Source organism: Lithobates pipiens, unplaced genomic scaffold (genome assembly GCF_037356315.1).
Source record: "Lithobates pipiens isolate NorthernLeopardFrog02 unplaced genomic scaffold, aLitPip1_a1.2 Scaffold_16, whole genome shotgun sequence".
Lineage (NCBI taxonomy): Eukaryota > Metazoa > Chordata > Amphibia > Anura > Ranidae > Lithobates > Lithobates pipiens.
The window spans coordinates 374,952,799-374,973,680 of record NW_027507748.1 but is presented as its reverse complement, the minus strand read 5'-3'; the positions used below and the strand labels follow the sequence as shown (position 1 = coordinate 374,973,680).

The following is a 20,882-nucleotide window of genomic DNA, read 5'->3' as shown; positions in this document are numbered from 1 at the left end:
GTATTTCTAAGCCCCAAACTGGTGAGACGGCTAGCCGATGTGGGTTATAACCTCGCACCAGGTCAGTGAGAACACTGGGGTTTGAGCGGGGCATCCTGTGTAAGTTCACCTTACAGATTTTTGGGACATTCCCCCTCCTGCCGCCTTCTGCGGCTTGCCCGGGTCTCCCATCCCACTGGAAGGTCAGAGGGACCAACTGGAACGTCCGCTGGCTGGCCAAAGACCCGTACAAAGCCAGATCGGCTTTGTTTGGGTCTCAAATCTAGTAACCCGGAAGCAATGTCATGACATCACGTCTAGATTACTAGGCATCCTAAAAGGCACCAGTTTAAAAAAATAAAATATAGAAAAGTATTCAAAAAGGCTGATCTTGACTTTTGAATACTTTCAAGTGCAGAGGAGTGGTTTGGGGTCTTGTAGATCCCAGATCCCTCCATAAAAGGTGAAACTGTCACTGCCTATTACTGTCAGAAGGGATTATTACATTCCTTGTGACAGGAATAAAAGTTGATACATTTTTTTTTTTTAAATGTCCACCTCTTGGAGGGACTTCTACCACCATGTAGGTATTGTCCTCACCTCAAACAGTTGACCTAACAACTGTTTAGGTCCATCATCGCAATTCCCTTTTAAAAGTAATTGTGTTCACCCTTCCTTGGTCCTTCTAGGAGGAGGGGCTGGAAATTTTGTAGAGCGCTGCACAACTATTGCGGCAATCTTAGCCGGAGATGAGAGCGGGTACCTGGTTTTAACAGGTATCCGCTCCCCCCACGATAGGTGCCAAATGTGGCAGTGGAAGGGGGGTGTTGAAGCAAACAAGGGGAGGTTGTCCTTTTGGGTGGAGCTCTGCTTTAACATACGCAGCTTCCAGTATCAGCTCTGCTCCCAGCATCAGCTTACAGTGACACTTCATATTCCAGCATCTACTAGCTCCACCCTATGTGTGTCGTCACATGACTTCTTCAGGGGCCGATAGTGTGAGCAAAGCAGTTCCTTTTAGCCATGTATAGTCATATGATTTTCAGCACAGATGTCTTACTTATTTTTTTCAGTTCAGTATTCTCATTTTTGGAACAAATGTGGTAGCATGGGAGTATTTTTATTGATTAGAGCTGTACAGTGGGTAAAATTATTATTTGATCCCCTGCAGATTTTGTAGGTTTCCCCGTTTAAGAAATAAAGGGTCTATCATTTTTATCATAGATGGAGTTTAAATGATAGAGACAGAATATCAAAGATCAAGAAAACAACACGATACAAATGTTATAAATGGAGTTGCAGTTAGTAGAGTAAAATAAGCATTTGATCCCAAAGCCAAACATGACTTAGTGGAGAAAACCCTTGCTAGCAAACATAGAGGTAAGACGTTTCCCGTAGTTGGTTACCAGGTTTGCACACATCTCAGGAGGGATTTTGGTCCAATCGTTACAGACCCTTAAGGTTTCTTGGTTGTTGCTTGGCAACTCAAAGTTTCCATAAATTTTCTAGAGGATTAAAAGGTCTGGATACTGGCTAGGCCACTCCATTACCTTAATGTGCTTCTTCTTAAGCTACTCCTTTGTTGCCTTAATGGTATGTTTTGAGTCATTGTCATGCTGGAAGACCCATCCACAACCCATCTTCAGTGTTCTGGCTGAGGGAAGAGGGTTCTCATCGAAGACATTACAATCCATGGCTCTGTCCATTGGCCCCTCAATGTGGCAATGTTGCCCTGTACCTTTATCAGAGAAACAGCCCCAAAACATAATGTTTCCACCTGTGTACCTGACTGTAAGGATGGCGTGCCTGGGGTCATAACCAACATTTTTCTTCCTCCAAACACGGCCAAAGAGCTACATTTTAGTCTCATCTGACTTCAGCACTTTCTCCCAATCCTTTTCTGAATCATTTAGATGTTTATTGGCAAACTTGCCTCATGAATAGAAATCTTGCATGAAGCTCCAGACCGAGAGCAATTGATTTGTATTTCTTCCATTTGCGAATAATCGCTCCAACAGTTGTCTCCTTCTCACCAAGCTTCTTGCGTCTTGCAGCCCATTCCAGCCTTGTGCATCTTTTCCCCTTTGACAGCTCTCTGATCTTGCTCAGGACAGTGAGGTTTTTTTAATGGAAGAATTCTGTGGACAGGTGCCTTTTATACACATAACAAGTTGTCATTGTGAGCACCTGCTTAAATTGATGAGCACATACTGTAGCCACTCTGTGGGAGGCAGAATTCTTGTTGGTTAGTAGGAGATCAAATACTTATTTTACTCATAGAACTGCAACTCAATTTATAACATTTGTATCATGCGTTTGTTCTGAATTTTTGCTCATTAGGTCTCTAACATTTAAAAAGACACCTGATACCATGATAAAAATTATAGGACCCTTTATTTCTAAGTGGGCAAACTTACAAAATCTCTAGGGGATCAAATAACTATTTTTCCCCACTGTAGATCTACAGAGTGATTATAAGGCATTGCTGCCGGCGACTCCTAATCTCTTAAGATTTTGAGCGAGTTTTTTGTTAGGTCACTACTGCCCCGATTACAGTTCACCTTGCTGGTGCCTCTGACATGAGAAAGGAAAGCCCTGCCTCTACCAAGATGGCTTCCCCCACACAAAGACCTAGTGCAGAACAAATCAGCGTAAACCATAATTGAGGATTAGGGAGGCCACAGGCAATACTGCTGATCTGCTTTAACCCAGCTAACAATTTTAAGGGAAGTAATGAAATGGTTTTCATTAGACTTGATCCCAGACGCACCAATTAACCTGGTGGTGCTATTAAAGCTCAAAAGAATCATCTTGATAAGTTAGCGTGTATTCCAGAATCACTGTAGTTAATCGCTAAAGGATCACTACCTAGTCATTCGTCTGAAAATAGGATACTGATCCTATGAGAAGTCTCATGACAGACATGCACCAGTCTGGCAGTGTGCCCACTGCACGCACTCACTGACCCTTGCTAAACACTGGACGGCCAAGACCGTTAAGTAACCTGTAAATGTACATATACTATTTCAGTCAATCACATGAAATACTCCCAAGGTCAGCGTGAAGCCACTAAAGCCAGTTACACAAGATAGATAACGAATGCATAGCAATGTAAATATTTGAACGGCAAGGTTGTGATAGTAACTCCCAACACACACCACAATAAAAAGCACCTGTTTGCTTGAAAAAGCACTAAAAATACAAGTTTATGACTGCTCCCTAAAAGTAGATTTCTGATGTACATGCAGAAGCCCAGCCAACGTTGAATGAAGCACAACATACAGTGGGGACGGAAAATATTCAGACCCCCTTACATTTTTCACTCTTTGTTATATTGCAGCCATTTGCCAAAATCATTTAAGTAAATTTTTTCCTCATTAATGTACGCACAGCACCCCATATTGACAGAAAAACACATAATTGTTGAAATTTAAAAAAAGAAAATCTGAAATAACTGCGCTTCCATTTTTTCACCCCAAATACTGTACTGATTAGACAAAAAAAAAATCGTACAAATTTGGTAGCGTGTGACCCTTTGTTTAGAATGTTTGGAAACTCCTGATCAAAATTAACAGTACGGATGCATGAATCCTCTCTGCTGGCTATTGTATTCCGATAGCTGTCAAAATACACAAACAGTGGCCATCTGATTGGATGCAGGCACTATTTTGCTGACAATTTTCAGGCAGATTCCTCCAACAAAAGTCCACTGAACAAATGCCTTTGTCGAAAAGAGTGTTGAAAGGGGTTCTGCTTGAATTTTTCCAAGTGAAATCTGCAAAAATTCAAGCAGTGTATGGCCAGATTCACTTTACTGATCTAAATGATCTGTCTTTAATGGTCTGTGATGCTGTGTGATTGGGATAATTCCCAAATACCAGGCCTTGTATGCTTGCCATATAAATGTCAACCATTTTTCCACCCCAGCCAGGACTTCAAAAATCTTTCGGAGGGTCTGAAATTGTTAGATTTCAAATGAAGTGAGTATCTAAGTACCTTACAGAAATAGAAACACTGCAAATTGATCATACAATATAAACAGGCAATGGAAGAAATACATTGCATGTAGTTATAGTAAGTGGAAATATTTATAGTATGTGTTTCATGACTATAATGAAAAGGCTCATTTCATACACAAAACAATAATAAAAAATACATTATTCATACACTTTAGCAGAAAGCAGAAAGTAAGTATCTTTTGAGAAAAGATCTGAGAAAATTGCAAGCAATGACAGATACTGATTTCTACAAATTAAAGTAAAGATAGTGACGCCCAAAAGAAAATCATTTCCAAATGTCGCTTTCTAAAGCAGGTTAGAAATTGCACCTTATTGGTTAATATCAGCCCTACTTTTTCTCTCTGCGAGTTCTTTTTATAAATGTGTCCTTTTCAGGTCACAGTGAGTGGAAAGTGACAGCCTGGCAGAAGGATTCCGCTTGTAAAGTCCCTAACTTACATAACACCGAGAGATTTATTTACCCAGCTCACAAAACACGACAGCTAATGCAACTAATGGCTTCTTCTACATAAGATTGTCTGGATACGGCATTCCTTTTTCCTGAAAGCAGATCACAAAGCACAGAGATGCATCTGCAGAAAGCCCAGGGGAATTCACAGCACTATCGGTCATTAAGGTCTTGACTCGGCCAACACTGTACATGAAGAAATGCAGTGGCTTTTAACTGGACAATTGGTTTTCCAGTTTTTTTTTTCCCCTTCTGTATAAAATATTAAAACAGAGAAAGGATTCCTTTGAAATTGTTCAGATTTCTAAAAAAATACATTGTACACTTGGAGTTCCTTATTCACCATCATTATAAAAAGGCAAAAACAGTGGTTAGTAGCGCTGTTGCTGGATTGAGGTAGATACAATAAAAATGTCCACTTAAAATTAGTCATATAATGGAAAATCAGGTTGAGATAAGAATATAAAGCAAGTGGGCAAGAAACCTTGTATATGCTGGCTGACAGTCCGTACTCCAGGGCAAGCCTTCAAGGGGAAGCAGGAAGCAAGCTCCGAAATACATGCAAAAAAAAAAACAAACAGGAAAAAGCGCCTCCGGATCAGGATCAGTTAAATTTATTAGATATACAGATATATTTGTCCACTTACATGTGGTTAAGACGAGTTCAGCACAAATATTCCTCAAATATTGGCGTCTACCCAGCGTGGTCACTCTGCGTGAAAAAATCCATCCATAAGAAAGGATGGAGTCCCGTCCAGCAGGATAACCTGATTAATGTATTTTAGGGCTGAAATCGAGGCTTGGCTCTAGTCAGCTTAGGACCACAGGCATCCGACGTGGTGACATCACCAACAGTGCAACACGCTGCGTAGACGCACTATTTCAGGAATATTTGTGCTGAACTCGTCTTAACCACATGTAAGTGGACAAATATATCTGTATATCTAATAAATTTAACTGATCCTGAGGTGCTTTTTTCTTTTTTTTTTTTTTTACCATCATTATACAGTTGTGCTCATAAGTTTACATATCCTGGCAGCATTTATGATTTCTTAGCCATTTTTCAGAGAATATGAATGAAACCACAAATTTTTTTCTTTCACTCATGGTTAGTGTTTGGCTGAAGCCATTTATTATCAATCAACTGTGTTTACCCAAATAACCCTGATCAAAAGTTTACATACCCCATTTCTTAATACCGTGTATTGCCCCCTTTAACATTAATGGCAGCTTTAAGTCTTTTGTGGTATTTGTGGATGAGGCTCTTTATCTTCTCAGATGGTAAAGCTGACCATTCCTCTTGGCAAAAAGGCTAGTTTCTGTAAATTTGTGGGCTGTCTTGCATCAACTGCGCGTTTGAGATCTCCCCAGAGTGGCTCATGGATATTGAGGTCAGGAGACTGAGATGGCCACTCCAGAACCTTCACTTTATCCTGCTGTAGCCAATGACAGGTCGACATGGCCTTGTGTTTTGGATCATTGTCATGTTGGAATGTCCAAGTATTTCCCATGCGCAACATCCTGGCTGATGAATGCAAATGTTCCTCCAGTATTTTTTGATGGCATACTGCATTCATTTTGCCATCAATTTTGACCAAATTTCCTGTGCCTTTGTAGCTCACACATCCCAAAACATCAGCGATCCACCTCTGTGTTTCACAGTAGGAATGGTGTACCTTTCATCATAGGCCTTTGTGGCTACTTTGTGGCAATTGCTTAGTTTAGTAATGGCTTTCTTCTGGTGCCTTGACAATGCAGCCCATCTTTCTTCAAGTGCCTCCTTATTATTCATCTTGAAACAGCCACACCACATGTTTTCAGAGTCCTGCATTTCACCTGAAGTTATCTGTGGGTTTTTCTTTGCATCCCAAACAATTTTTCTGGCAGTTGTGGCTGAAATTTTAGTTGGTCTACCTGAACATGGTTTGGTTTCAACAGCACCCATCATTTTCCATTTCTTGATTAGAGTTTGACCACTGCTGATTGGCATTCTCAATTCCTTGGATATTTTTTTATATCCCTTTCCAGTTTTATACAGTTCAACTACCTTTTCCCACAGATCCGTTAACAATTTTTTTTGCTCTCCCCATGAATCCCGAAACATCAGTGCAGCACTGGATGAAAGATGCAAGGCTCTGTCCGGGGTCCAGAAACACATTGACCTTTTATACACACACACACACACACAAATTAAAAGCAAACAGTTCACAGGTGAGGATGGTTACCTTTAAATAGCCATTCAAACCCCTTTGTGTCAACTTGTGTGCATGTTATCAGGCCAAAATCACCTGTAGTTTTTGTTGTCCTTATGATTTAAAAAGAGTAAACACAGTTGATTTATAATAAATGGCTATAGCCAAACACTAACCATGAGTGAAAAATGTTTTTGTGTTATCATTCATATTCTCTGAAAAAAGGCCAACAAATGATAAATTCTGTCAGGGTATGTAAACTTATGAGCACAACTGTATGTAACGAAGATACTACTGCTGCCTGTACAAAGCTGGATGAAAGATTCACTGTTGATTGCTCGGTTCTTCAGTTCTCAGAGCTCCCTGAGCAGAGAAATGGTGACTGTTAATCACTGGCTCTCTTCTCCGACCTCCCCTTCCCCCCCATTCGCACACTCACTGGAGCACTGAGCTGTGGAGGGGGCGATAGTTGGCAGCTCAGAGGAGCTGAGCCAGGTGCTCGTCCAGGCATGTGGGCAGATCTTGACTATATGGTTGCAATCTTTCCCGAGCCTGGACTAGCTCTGTGGGACTTCAGCCCACTGTCTGCTGAAAACGGGTCACAGGAGTGCAGAATGAACTGCACACCTGTGATCCACAGGAGAAGTACAGCCAAATGAGCTTTAACTGTATCTATTGGTAATCAGTCACCCTCTCACCTCTCCTAAGTTAAAATTGCACTGCCCCCACAACTTCTTACCATAAGCCAGCCATACATGGATCATAATTCGGCCGACTCAGCAGGGAATGGCAGAATTGCGATCCATGTATGGGCACCCTGCTTGTACAGAAGGCAATCTACTGATCTGCTTCTGTACAACCACCCTGTCGGTTTATTTCTGAACGATCAATATCACCGACTATAACCAGCAACACTGATCATTGTGTTCTGACGACGGGGAAGGCTTTGCACCGTGAGAACACAATAGCTCAGTGTGAGGGATTCCCCTATCCATCTCAAAACGTGTGGATGGGGGAAAGCAGCACATTTTAAAAAATGTATAACATATGGCTTGCCTTACTTCAAGATCCACATCCCTCTCCTGAAGCAGCATCATTCAAGTCAATAGAGACCCAGTGCATGGCCGCAGCCAGTGATTAGAATATCAGTGAATATAATAACACAGGCGCAGACCATGGCATTACAACAGGTCTGTAAGCAGCTGGGGTGGGTAGGGGGTTTGAGTAGTAAACACCCCGCCCCCCCCCCCTTAAAGTAGAAATCCATGATTACCTAACAATGTGTTAGGACTATATACCACCACCCTCTGTACTTCAGTAAGCTACTTTCACAATGGGGTGGCGGGTCAGTTAGCGGCAAAGTGTTGTTAGTTTTAGCAGCGCTTTACACTGTTTAAGCGCAGCTTTTTAGTCGCTAGCAGAGCACTTTTAACCCCCAAGATGGGATTAATAAGGGGTTAAAAAACGCCCATGTTGTGGCACTTGCAAAAGGCTTTTCAGGCAATTCGGAAGAGCTGCCAATTTATTGCAATGGGCAGGGGTGGTGTAGGAGCACTGGGGAGGCAGTTTTCAGGCGCTATTTTTAACGCTAAAATGTCCGAAAACTGTCTCAGTGTGAAAGGGGTCTTAAGCAAGATTCCATTTAAAACTAATCTTAAAAATGCTTCCTCCCCCTCCTAACACCTATACTAACTAAACTGTGTAAGAGCATGCGAGACACTAATGATGGGCCACAATTCCTCCCACAGACAAAAACCATGGGGCATCGCTTATTTCCCACTGACAGCAGCTTTTCTGGTTCAGGTGCTGCTGAAAAAAAAAAAAAAATGCCCAAATGCTCCTAAATGTCCATTTACCAGCTGCCAAACTATTAAATGGACTAATGTTTGACTGTGATGATCCTCTCCTAACTTCTACTAGGGCCTAATCACTGGGCAACTGATTTTGATAGGCTTGCTACTATCGTGATGGAAAACTGACCAGTTCCCAATTCTCAGCTTGCATAAGATGGACTTTGATCATTATATGATCGATTTCCCTTTAGTTGGTTTACTTATTTATTGCATAATCAATTTAAAAAACTGTTTGCATGTTCAAAAGATGTGTTGTCTTGGTATAAAGTATTCTCAGCTAAAGCAGTTTTTTTCCAGTCTTACCTGAACATCATAAAGAGCCACAATGTTTTCATGTTGCAGTTCCTGTAATGGAAACAAAAGCATTTACTGTCAGAACAGAATTACTTTAAAATTTACATTTGTATTTTAAAACTTTACTTGGTAGGACCTATGTAAGTAAGGATCTAGCAGGTCTGTGGTTCTCCCAGACAATTATGTTGTACTAGTTAAATAATTCACAGGAGGAGCTGGCTTTTCCTATGGACAAAATGTGTACTTTCTGAGATGGCAAAGGCACACCTTGCAGGAAAAAAAAAAAGGCAAAACAGGTTTCCCTGTCTCACACCTGCTTTCACATCTATCATTTCAGATATATAAACAGACAGGGTGTGCCACAGAAGGTGCCACTGGGATTGCTGTAGACCAGTGGTGCTCAACTTGTGGCTTGTGACCTCAAAACAGGGAAACATATGTCCATGCTCTGGTGTGGCGGGTCTTCAATGGGTTGCTGACCAATATCCTAGAGCATCAGAGCGCATGGAGCTGGAAGTGGAGGAAGCAGGCAGCCGTGGAGGGAGCAGGAGCCACATAAGCCAATGCTTCCTCTGTAGCACCAGCTCCTGTCCCAAGTGGTGTGATAACAAGTGCACTTCACCTGGGACCTCTCTAGCAACCTGGAGCGCGATATCAGCAGAAGTTGGAAGAGGAAAAGCTCTGTGCATTAAGCACCACATACACTGCACTTTTGTAATGGGTATATTCCGTGGGTGAAGCACACAGTGCACCTGCGGCTTTCCTGTGGGTTAGCTGCACTGAGCCATAGATGTCTATAGCATCACCCCTGTGAGGGACGTTTGAAGATGACAGACCCCAAGGATTGCCCTGGTCCTGTAAGTCTCCTGACAACCTGGGTTTGGACATATTTCAATATGGCAATGCAAATACGCAGACACCAGACTGCAACACAATAATCAACTATTTTACTTCTGCAAACAGACAAAGCAAAGAAAAATGGCTTAGGCAAATATCTTTATAGTATTAATCTCTTAGCACACAAACAGAACTATGTGTATAAAATTTCAGGAGAATGAATAGTAGCAAATTGTGACCTGGGTAAGACCTATGACCACCGGTAAGGAAAAGGGAAGAAGAATGACCGTCTTATGTCAGACTATTCCCTTTAGCCCCCTGACGCCACAAGCCCAAATGAACACACACAAAAAAAAAAAATTATAACAGCCCCCTGACGCCACAAGCCCAAATGAACACACACAAAAAAAAAAAATTATAACAGATTGCCCGAAATATAACTTTGAGTAAAATACCTGCCCATATTAAAAGGGAACTCTTAATCTATTAATATGGGCAGGTATTGTATTCAAAGTCCTGTAAGTGGGGAGTATAACTGGAGGAGGCCTTCTGTTGTAGATGTTCTGTGTCTTCAGCTAACTTAACCGGGGGGGGAGGGGGGAGGCTGAGGGGAATTCCTGTACAATGGCATTGAATGTTGCAAACAGCAAGTGCAAAGTCTCTTCTTGTTGAACTATAGTGAAGAGAAACAGGGCAAGGCTGTCTGCATGCAGTGTCTCTTAGGGTGGTGTAAAGAAGGTGGGCTTCTGCTTGCTCCCCAATCCAGATGACACCAGGCTCAAAGGAATAGTGGGGGGGATCCCAGAGCAGGCTCCTGAAGAATCTGTGACCAGAGAAAGGTGCATGACTACACACCTTGCATTGCTAGGATTCAGCAGGATCTGTGCTGAAGACGATGAGCGTGACCCCCAACCGTCACAGGAACAACAGAAAGCTGGCAATGATGGGCGCCTTCACACATACCCGCCAGAGACTCTCCCCCGCAGCACTGGCTTGTATTCCTCTGACTGTCCGGATCTCTGTTTGCAGCTGAAGGCCGCAATCGCAAAAGAGTGACTCCTCCCAAGCACAGGCTATACATCACCTCTCCCGCCATTCGGTTCTCTCCCTCCAGCCAACTTAAACTTGAAATCCACTACGGTCTATCCCCAGTGAAAACGTAGCTCTTCGGACTACATGTCCCAAGGTCCTTTGCTTTTCTGTCGAATCTCACTCACTCTCCATTCAGAATCTGACAATACAGTGTCTAAGCTGAGCACTAAAGGGGAACAGCCTCACTGTGGCTGATGTTGTAGAGTGTGCCCCCCCCCCCCAATAACAAAGGCAATTTAGTCAGCGCCAGGCTACAGTTCTATTATACTCTGCGGGTTTAATGCGCTTTCTGAAAGTACACCAAAAACCCTGAATGCAGGAGTTTTGATGGGCTTTCTGAAAGTGCACCACATCTGCAAGATGTAGTAGAAGTCTATGGCTCAGTGCAGATAACCCACAGGAAAGCTGGCGATGTGGGTAGTGTGAAAGCAGCCTTATAAAAAGGAGCTCAGGGTAACAGAGGCTTGTTTACTTTTGTGGTTTGGGGAGCGGTATATCCCCATAGTTCACTGTGGCCCACGACTGGTTATCAAATTACTTAAAGGGGTTGTAAAGGCAGAAGGTCTTTTGTCTTTTATCTTAAGGAGTAACAAAGTTTGGTTTTACAAAAACAACAGAAAACAAACATGTTATACTTACCTCCTCTGTGCAGATGGTTTTGCACAGAGTGGCCCCAAACCTCCTCGTCTGGGGTCCCTCAGCGGCTCTCCTGGCTCCTCCTGTTCTCGAGTGCCCCGTTGGAGAGTCACTCTCCTCAGGGCACTGGAGCAGGTGTGCTCGTCCTCACTGCTGGAAAGACCGGGTTCAGGTAAGTAAAAGGGAGGGTCTAGATGGCAGCTGCACCCCGAGGGTTTACAACACCTTTAATGCATTCTATGCATTAAGGTAAAAAGCCTTCTGTTGCAGCAGCTCCCTAACACTTACCTGAGCCCCATATCTGTCCAGCGATGTCCATGAGTGTCTCAGCTGCCTGAGATTTTCACTCCTGATTGGCTGAAACAAAGCAGGGCGCTTTTGGCTGCTGCCAAAGTCAGGAAGAATCAGGAAAGATAGTGGGCAGGCCGGGCCAGGGCTCAATGTCTGAATGGACACAGGGAGCTGTGACGCAGCTATGATGTCCCCATAGAAAGCTGCTTGCTGTGGGGGCACTTAATGGGAGGGAGGGGGAGGGAGGGGCCAGGAGCAGCGAAGAGGGACACGAGAAGAGGAGGATCCAGGCTGCTCTGTGCAAATCCACTGCAATAGAGCAGGTAAGTATAACATGTTTTTTATTTTGATAGGGAAAAAAAACAAAAAAACAAGACTTTACAATCACTTTAAGTGGTCCTCATTGTTCAAAAGGTTGAGCACCCTGCTGTAGACAATCTTTAACATGCAGGACTTGCCTGCCAGTTTAGGCCCAATATATGTAGCAAAAGCACCGACATCAGCTGTTATATGAATGTAGCCTGAAACTGTGATTGATACTTAAATCCCTCAGGGGATCAAGTCCACGTAGGACTTGGTCCTGTTCCAATCCATCCAACCATTGTTGAGCAGCATAGTGAGACAGCTCAGCTCAACCTCTTGGTCTAGCTTGCTGACACTTAATTATTCATATCTCACATCGGGAGGGCCAGATGGGGGAAGCAGAAATTCATTCACTGTAGTAGCCTGTATTACATACAGTCAGCACTGGTCTCTTCTGGGTGCGCTTTAAGTGGACTGCCATCTGTATACTGAACACAAGGGATCGAATGATCAGCACCTTCACCATTCAGAGAAATTGTTTTTTATTTTTTCAATTAATAAAATATAGTCTCTGATTGGAGATTGTTATGTCATCCACATCTCTTCTTAGTCTTTAAGCCTTTACTTCCTGTTCACACGACATGAAATCTCTCCAAAGTGAGATACTGTATATGCCATCATTCCGACTTTGACATTTTCCACCGGAACAAGTGCCCCCCACTAGAACAGTTCACCGTCTATTCCTGTTCTAGTGACGGCTCAACATTTTTGATCATTCCCTTCAGTCCTGGTCACTAGGACAAACAGTCAGGGTCCATGCACACTGGCTAAAAAAAAAAAAAAAAAAATACAATATACACAAAAAAATAAAAAATACTGCTTCTAGAGGCATTTAGCATGTTTTATGCCTCTAGAAGCAGCCAATGTTCTCCTAATGTTTACACATTAGGTAGTCTAGAGGCATTTTTTAAGCTCAGCGTTTAGCAGCGGAAAACCCTTTGGTTTGCATTTTTAAGAGCACTTTTGTGGCAGAAAAAAAAAAACTGCTAAAAGGCTCCTTAACGCCGATGCCCGGCTTTTTTTTTTTTTTTTTTCAACAAATGTTTTGTTGTAAACATGCTTATAAAAGCTAGTGCTCTTAAACGCTGCTAAATGCTGGCACAAAGATGCTAAATATGAGCATTTTTTATATGTTTTTTGACAAGGTAACTGGCGTTTTTTTTTTAAGCCAGTGTGCATTGGACCCTTCTCCCCCTAGCAGGAATAAAAAGACACGAATAAAAACCCCACAGGCATTCAGCTTTAGATGCATATGGAAATTAGTAGTTCACTTTCCTTGCCTTACAGAGTTGTTTCCTAAATGGAGTTTGAAGAGATTCGCACCACGTTATATAAAATGTGTACAAAAATAGACTCTGTAGACAACCCCCAAAATCTCTAGATTCATTCCAATACAAACAAGAAGCATGTGGCTTTAATTAATCCCAGGATTGCCAAGATATTTACTACCACAGATGGAGAAACTCAATCAGCTCTTCTAAACCTTTTTTTTTATTTTTTTTTGTAGATAATAGCTACACATAGGTGCATTATTGCTCCAGCATGTTTCTCCATATACAGACTTGGCTGAAAGACCTGATCACAGACAGGGAGGGCTGTCTAGAGGCATCAGAGAGCTATCAACACAGAATTGTAAACGGACAGCTGGTGCTGATCCGACAGCTGGCTTTATACTCTACAACCAAGTCAGATACCATTGTTCCAGCAGTTTATTGCCATGGGGCGTATTTTGGACTCAAATTTACAGCAATATCAGGCTAGTCTGCATCAACACTGATGACACTGTATTGAGCATAAGACCAACATTGGTATCTATTAATATTAGTATATCTAAAGCCAGCACCTTTTTTAACCTTGGATTGAGTAATGAGGGGTTAAAGCCCAACTCCCGGCAAGATTATGTTCACAGCGACCATTCTGGCTCCTCAGAAGAACATCTAAAAAGGAGGGGGGATGCAATGTCTCATTGGGCACCAAGTTCTGAGATTTGGGTAGCCATTGTGGACCTAGGGAGAGTATATAAAGCCCCCATTGGAAGCCCTGCAGTGTGGGGAGTGTGTAATAGGGACACGTTGGCTAAAGAGAGATAAGACTAGTGCAGGGAAAGGTTCTTGATGAGCAGTAGGGAAAGACCAGATTATCCCTGAAGACTTCTATGAGTTCAGGGAAGGAACTCATTGCCCAGCCTGCAACTGAATTAGCACCCTATTGTGAGGATACTTTATTCTAGTCAAGGGGGCCTGCTTACGGAGTACTCCTCAAGCACAGTGCTACCTGCAAATTCTACATACTTGTACTGCCTTGTCACAGAATTGTAAAGAGCCTTACTGTATGGTCACTTTGGATCACCACCAGGTTGCTGTACTGTTCATCATTCATTATATAAAACCAGAAGATGTTGTGTCTCATGGTCCCTTTAAATTACTGCCACTCAGCCTGCCCACACAGGTATTTTTTACAGTCTCAGTGAGATGAAGCACAGACTAAAGAGATGCCACTGCACATTATATATTTATCTAATTATTTATTTTGAATTCCTAGGGGACCAAAGTGTATATAGCATTTGAGCAACAAGTCCAGCTATGCCAAGTGAGTAGGCAAGGCTTCAAACCAGGTAAACAACTGGGATGGGGTACCCGCCTGATGTGTGAAACGTGTTACCTTGCTTCCCCCTGCCTGCACATCATTGAGCGTGGTGTTTTTTTTTTGCTTTTGTCTCCTGAATAAATCTAATTGCATAGCCTATGGGAGTGCAGCCATCCCTTTTTTGCATGTGTATATAGCACTTGGTCCTGTTCAAGTTTTTCCTTAAGCAGCATGATCGGACATGTTTCCCACCACCTGTTCGACAACACTGCTAGGAAGGAGACAGATTGTGATAGACAGCTCTGGCATCCGGCAGCATGGGCATCCCTGGAGACCAGCGCAGTCATTTACAAATAAAAAGATTACACAGCCTATGTTGCTTTGTGTCTGTCAGGGCTTTTTCTACACATATAGAGCGAGCAGGGCCCTCTAATTTCTCTTGTACCAAATTGTAATGTAGCTATAATGTCTGCCCTCATGTTGTAAAGCAATGCGCAAACTGTTGGCGCTATATAAAACCTGAATAATAATAATAAACAACAACAACAACAATAATAATATAGAGCCCAGCTGATTGATCACAGTGCTGCATCACTGTATGAGTTGTCAGTTTTATGAATGAACAATCAGCAATGTCAGGCTGTGTCATACACGGGACCGCCCGACATCGCTGGTCGCTCATTTATAAATCCTGAAAGCTCACACAGCACTGTGGCATTCTGTGATCCATCGGCTGAGCTGTGTATGTGTAAAAGCAGCCCTGGGAGATACACAGAGAGCCGCAAGGCTGAGTGATCTGTCACCATTATGAATGAATCATCAGTGCTGCTTGTTCATTCAGAATTGTAAAAGGCCATTCAGAGCTGTGGCTCTGTGTAATGTATCTTGTCCACACACAGACACAGGGCACTGCACCCTTACGGAGGTCACATTGAGAGCAGTGGCTGTGTCCATGCAGCTGCTGCTTCCCAATTAACAGCTATGGGACTGCCGCCATGGGCATGCATGAAACCCCTGCACTGGTACGCTCCACCTTGCACAGGACATGGATTATACTGCCCTATGTGAACAAGGCTTCACATGGACACAGACAGTGTTTTATTACCTCTCCACTTCATTTAAAAGAAAAACAAACAAAAAACAAATGTCTTTCCTAATTTTTGATACATCCATACACACTGAGGAATCATTCTGCTCTCACGTCCACAGATCATATATGCGTCATCCTCCTCTAGAGGATTATTCAGTTTCACTTGATTATCTAAAAAATAACAGATGTAGCATGAGTGGATTTAAAGAATGTCTGTATGCTTAAAATAAAACATCTCCATTTCCACAAGCAAGGATATCTCCATCAACCAACGGTGTTTATTTGCATTTGGTTTATTTTTAGGGGCTCATTTCAGCTAGAGATGCATTCTTAGATGGTGAAATGTTTCCTGGAGAGTTGTTCACTACTGAATTGTACAGTGAACTCTCAGCTGTCACCGAGCCAAGATTCTACATGTACCAAGGCCTTGCAAAGTGCATACATACTATAGATTGAGAGCTGCTACAGCCTTTGTTCTGTGCACTGACATTGCTTCTTGCCGAGTTATATTAGCCTTGGTGTAAATAATATCAATGTGTGTTAGCCCTAGTACACACGGTCGGACATTCCGACAACAAAATCCGTCGGATTTTGTCCGAAACTTGTGTTGTATATACACGGTCGGACAAAGTTGTCGGAAAATCCGATCGTACGTAACGTGATGACGTTATTTCGTTAGGACGGGACTACGTTCAGGATGGTAGCCAATAGCTTTGGTCTAGGAATTTGATCTGAGCATGCGTGGCACTTTGTGCGACCGGAATTCTCTACACACAATCAGACAAAGTCTGATCAGATCATGTTGTCGGAAAGTTTTAAAGCCCAGCTCTAAAAAACTTTGTCCGTCGAATATTCCCGACGGAAACTGTCCGATGGAACCCACACACAGTCGGATTATCCGACAACATGGTCCGATCGGACATTTTCCGTCAGAATATCTGACCATGTGTACAAGGACTTAGGACTGGATTCACGTCTACTATGTGTTGTTTTTTTCCTGCAATGTTGTTTCCACTGAAATGCATCAAAGCGAGCCATCAAAACGCATGTGGGTTAATGTGCATTATCGTGTATCTGCAATGCACTTTGATGTGTGTTAACATTTAATACAATGTGCAATATAATTGGATCATATTGCGATGAGTCTTGAACCATATTGAACCATGTCTTAAAACATGTGAGTGCATTTCCATTAAAATCAACAGGGAGAAGAAAAAAAAAATGTAGCCTTAGGACCCATGTACAACCTTGCAGTGTGTTAATGTTAAGCCATGTTAAGAAATTGAAAAACAAACAAAAAAATAATAAAAAAATTAAAAAATTATACACATGCTGCATCTGTCCCCTGCCCCCTCCAAGACCAATAACTGAGCGATCAAAGACCGCTGATCATTCAGTTCTCAGTCTTCGGTGAGTAGACAGCCAGTGACCATCAGCCACCAGCTGTTCGCTCTGTCCCTACAGCGCTCACTGGTGCTGAGCTGTGGAGGGGGCAGGAGCAGCTGGCTCAGTCTCCCTGCAGCTTGCTGAGAGGCCCAGCCATCTGTTTCAGGCATCCGATTGGATCCCGACATTAAAGTTGGGATCAATCCAGAGCCTGGACCAGCCGAGTGACATCAACCAACAGCAGACTGTAGCATGCTGTCGACTGAAAACAGTCACATGAGTGCAGAACTAAGTACTCCTGTTAACCATAGGAGAACAGCTTTGGCCCTACTTCTTGAGGACTGCCATATGCACCAGAAGGCATTAGGAATGGTGCGTGGAACATTTTTAGCTATGTACCACAATGCACATCAGTGCATGGCTTTGTGTCACACTGCAAAGCGCGTTGTCGGGTTATTTCAAAAGAGTGCCACTGTATCACACCGCCGCAAGTTTGGGCCTTAGGGCCCATTGATATCATGCTCCAGTAAAAGGCATGTTCCCACAACACAGGGCAATGGATCAATCCACTTTACCAATAGACGTGTGGTGCATTGCAGTGCCAAAAATGCTACTTACATGCATCCATTTTTGGTGCATTAGGTCATATAAATTATTAAGCAGTCTTAAAACAATACATGTAAATGCACAACATAACATGCATGCCTTAATGCAGCACAATGGTGTAAATGATCCCATGTTACTGCACACATTACCACAATGCAAAGCAATTTCATTTACATGCCTTACTGTGCCGTGCTGCTATAAAATGCAGCCTGTCCTAGTTTCAGGTGCATTGCTGTGCAATTTAGCCTATTCATTTTGAATGAGCTGTTTAACACAATGCAAGTCCACACACGCTAATGAGGTGCAAATCGGCCCTGAATGTTTTATAGATTTAGTCTGTTGATTACATGTACACAGGGTGGCCACCTTTGTTTATTACCATTCTCTTATTTCCAGCTTTGCAAGACTACAACAGTAGCAGTGCTTATAGCTGGCCATACATTGATCAAAATGTGGCCAGTTCAGTAAGAACTGGCTGAATTTCAGTCACTGTGTGGCCGTTCCTGCTCAACAGAAGTGGATTGATTTTACTTCTGTTGAAGGGTCATGCTGGAAATCTTGTCTTGATGAGCAACTGCAGGCGCTGATCAATGTATTCTGACAGTGGCGGGTCCCGTTGTCAGACTATAATGTCCCAGAGGTGGGATTCCTCCATTTACCTCAATTGTGTGGATGTGGTAATCTTTTTGTTATTTTATTCTCCAGCCTGGATAGAAAAATAAATAAAAATCACGTATAGCCAGCTGTACTGTTCCTTGCCACAATGCAAGTCAATGAGTCAGCTGACTACCTGAAAGTAACCGCTTTCTATGTGGCCAATAACTTATCTCAAGAGTTAAAGGTTATGTTAACCCCAACAAAGAACTTCTCTTATTGGGACCCTTTTGATCTGTATATAAACCATTTATACAGTTTTAAATCGGTTTAATAAATGCAAAAAAATATTGATCCTGCCAAAAATCTTGTGAGCTGATAACTGGGGACAATGCAGTTGATAACAGTTGGCACAGGTAGAGAGCACAGAAAGTTATCTCTAAGAACTACAGAAGTATGCTCTTCTAGGTTATCAACAAGAGAAGAGGGTAGAGACTAAGGATTAGCTCAGGTGTGTTCGCAAGCCGCACGTGCAGAGCATATGCCAGGAAGACGGCACTGCACTAATCACAAGCAGTGAGACATTTCCCAATCTCTGCAGCCACGGACTGGAAAAATGTCTCACTGCCTGCGATTAGCACTGTGCAGTCCTGACTTCCTGGCGGGCTCTGCATGTGTGGGTTGCGAACACGCTTGAGTTCATCCTTAGTAGAGCTTATTATCCTATCCCATTTTGCTAATATAGAGTAGAAGTGAGGGCTGCCATCCTAGAACTGGAAGTGTGTGATCAGCAGAATCACCAGGTAAAAATATAAAAGAGAAGGATAGAAAAAAAAAAGAAGTGCACCCGCTATATCAAAACACTGCCAAGATGCAATATTCATAATATAATTTTGATGGGTTGTCCTGAGAACAGAAGTTTGTCCAAGCCCAACACTGAACCTTTACTCTGTTCCCTTCCACTAGAGACTGTTGTATACCTTCCTGCTCTCTTTCCTCTTTCTATAAAATTTTCAAGCGAACACTTTTTATTTCCACAACCAACTCATATTTTTCTATGGGACTTTTTATTAGCACCCTAGAGATAACAAAATGGATCCCTGGATGGATGCATCCGAAATCACAAAAATAATTTTCTACATATTAAAAGGTATAAGCATTATGTGTTTTAGTGGGTTGTTTTTTTTTTTGTTTTTTGTTTTTTTTAAGTGCGGCGTTGCACCAATTAGGACGGTGCCATGTGTATGCTCCATAGAACATTTGTTGTCGGAATTTCTGCCAACAAATATTTGAGAGTAGGTTCTCAAGTTTTACGACAACTTGTTGTCGGAAATTTCCGAGCGTGTGTACACAATTCCGATGCACAAAAGTCCACGCATGTTCAGAATCAAGCAGAAGAGTCGCACTGGCTATTGAACTTCATTTTTATCGGATCGTCGTACATGTTGTATGCCACTGTGTTCTTGACGTTCGGAATTTCTGACAACATTCGTATGACCGTGTGTATGCAAGACAAGTTTGAGCAAACATCGTATGTACATAGCATTACACTTTTGAAGGCCCTGGAGCACCAGGACAATGGAAACTCCCACAAAATGACCCCATTTTGGAAAGTAAACGTCCCAACGTATAATCTATGAAGTCTAATGAGTCTTTTGAACATTACATTTTCTAAAATGTGTGGGGGGAAAAAATGACAACTTTTTATTTTAATTTTTTTTTAAAACACAAAGTTGTCCATTTAGAAGATATTTTTAACACATAGCATGTACAAAAATTACACTCCAAAATATATTCTGCTACACCTCCCGAGTACGGTGATACCACATGTGAGGCTTTTAGGCAGTTTTCACACTGGGGCATTGGCGGTAAAGCACAGATATTTTTAGCAGAGTTTTTCAGCTGCTAGCAGGGCACTTTTAACCCTCCGCTAGCAGCTGAAAAAGGGACCCGCAAACCACCGCTGCAGTGGCGCTTTGTCGGCACTGCCCATTCATTTCAATGTGCAGGAGCAGTGGAGGAGCAGTGTATACACCGCTCCTTTACCGCTCCAAAGTTGCTGCTTGCAGGGGGGGGGTTTTTATGTCCTGCCAGCGCATCGCCTCAGTATGAAAGCACTTGGGCTTTCACACTGAGACTGCAGGGGAGCCGTTTTTCAGGCATTTTACAGGCACTATTTTTAGCCCAAAAGCGCCTGAAAAATGCCCCAGTGTGGAAGGGGTCTTACACAGCCTGGCCACATACAGAGGTCCAACGTGCAGGGAGCACCGTCGGGTGCTTTAGGGGCATAAATTTCAAATCTTTAAATTGACTACCTATTACACTTTTGTGAGACACTGATGTGGCATGGATGTGGAAGGGATAAGTACTGATCTGGCACGGATGAGCACAGATCAGCACTGTGGGCACTTCAGATCCAGGCCACAAGCACTGCTGCACTGGCCCCCTCCTCTGTTCACACACTGTACCAATCGATGCGAGGAGAGGGGAGGAGCTGAACCCGGACATGTTCCAGTTTGTTGACAGGTGATCTCTTCGTCATTGGATTAGGTGGTACAGGGACGCTGTCATTGTCCATTTACCCGTTCTGTGATGGGCCGGGTCTGGAGGACCCGA

General features: G+C 42.7%; 1 protein-coding gene across 7 annotated transcripts in view; it reads right to left on the bottom strand.

Moving 5' to 3' along the window:
* ULK2 (unc-51 like autophagy activating kinase 2) overlaps nucleotides 1-20,882 on the bottom strand; it is a 164,539-nt gene that overhangs the window by 128,220 nt on the left and 15,437 nt on the right. For all 7 annotated transcript variants that reach the window (XM_077482145.1, XM_077482146.1, XM_077482147.1 and 4 more), the window contains exon 3: nucleotides 8,795-8,836. In XM_077482145.1, coding sequence (XP_077338271.1) covers nucleotides 8,795-8,836 — 42 coding nt within the window. The remainder of the gene's footprint in view (nucleotides 1-8,794; nucleotides 8,837-20,882) is intronic.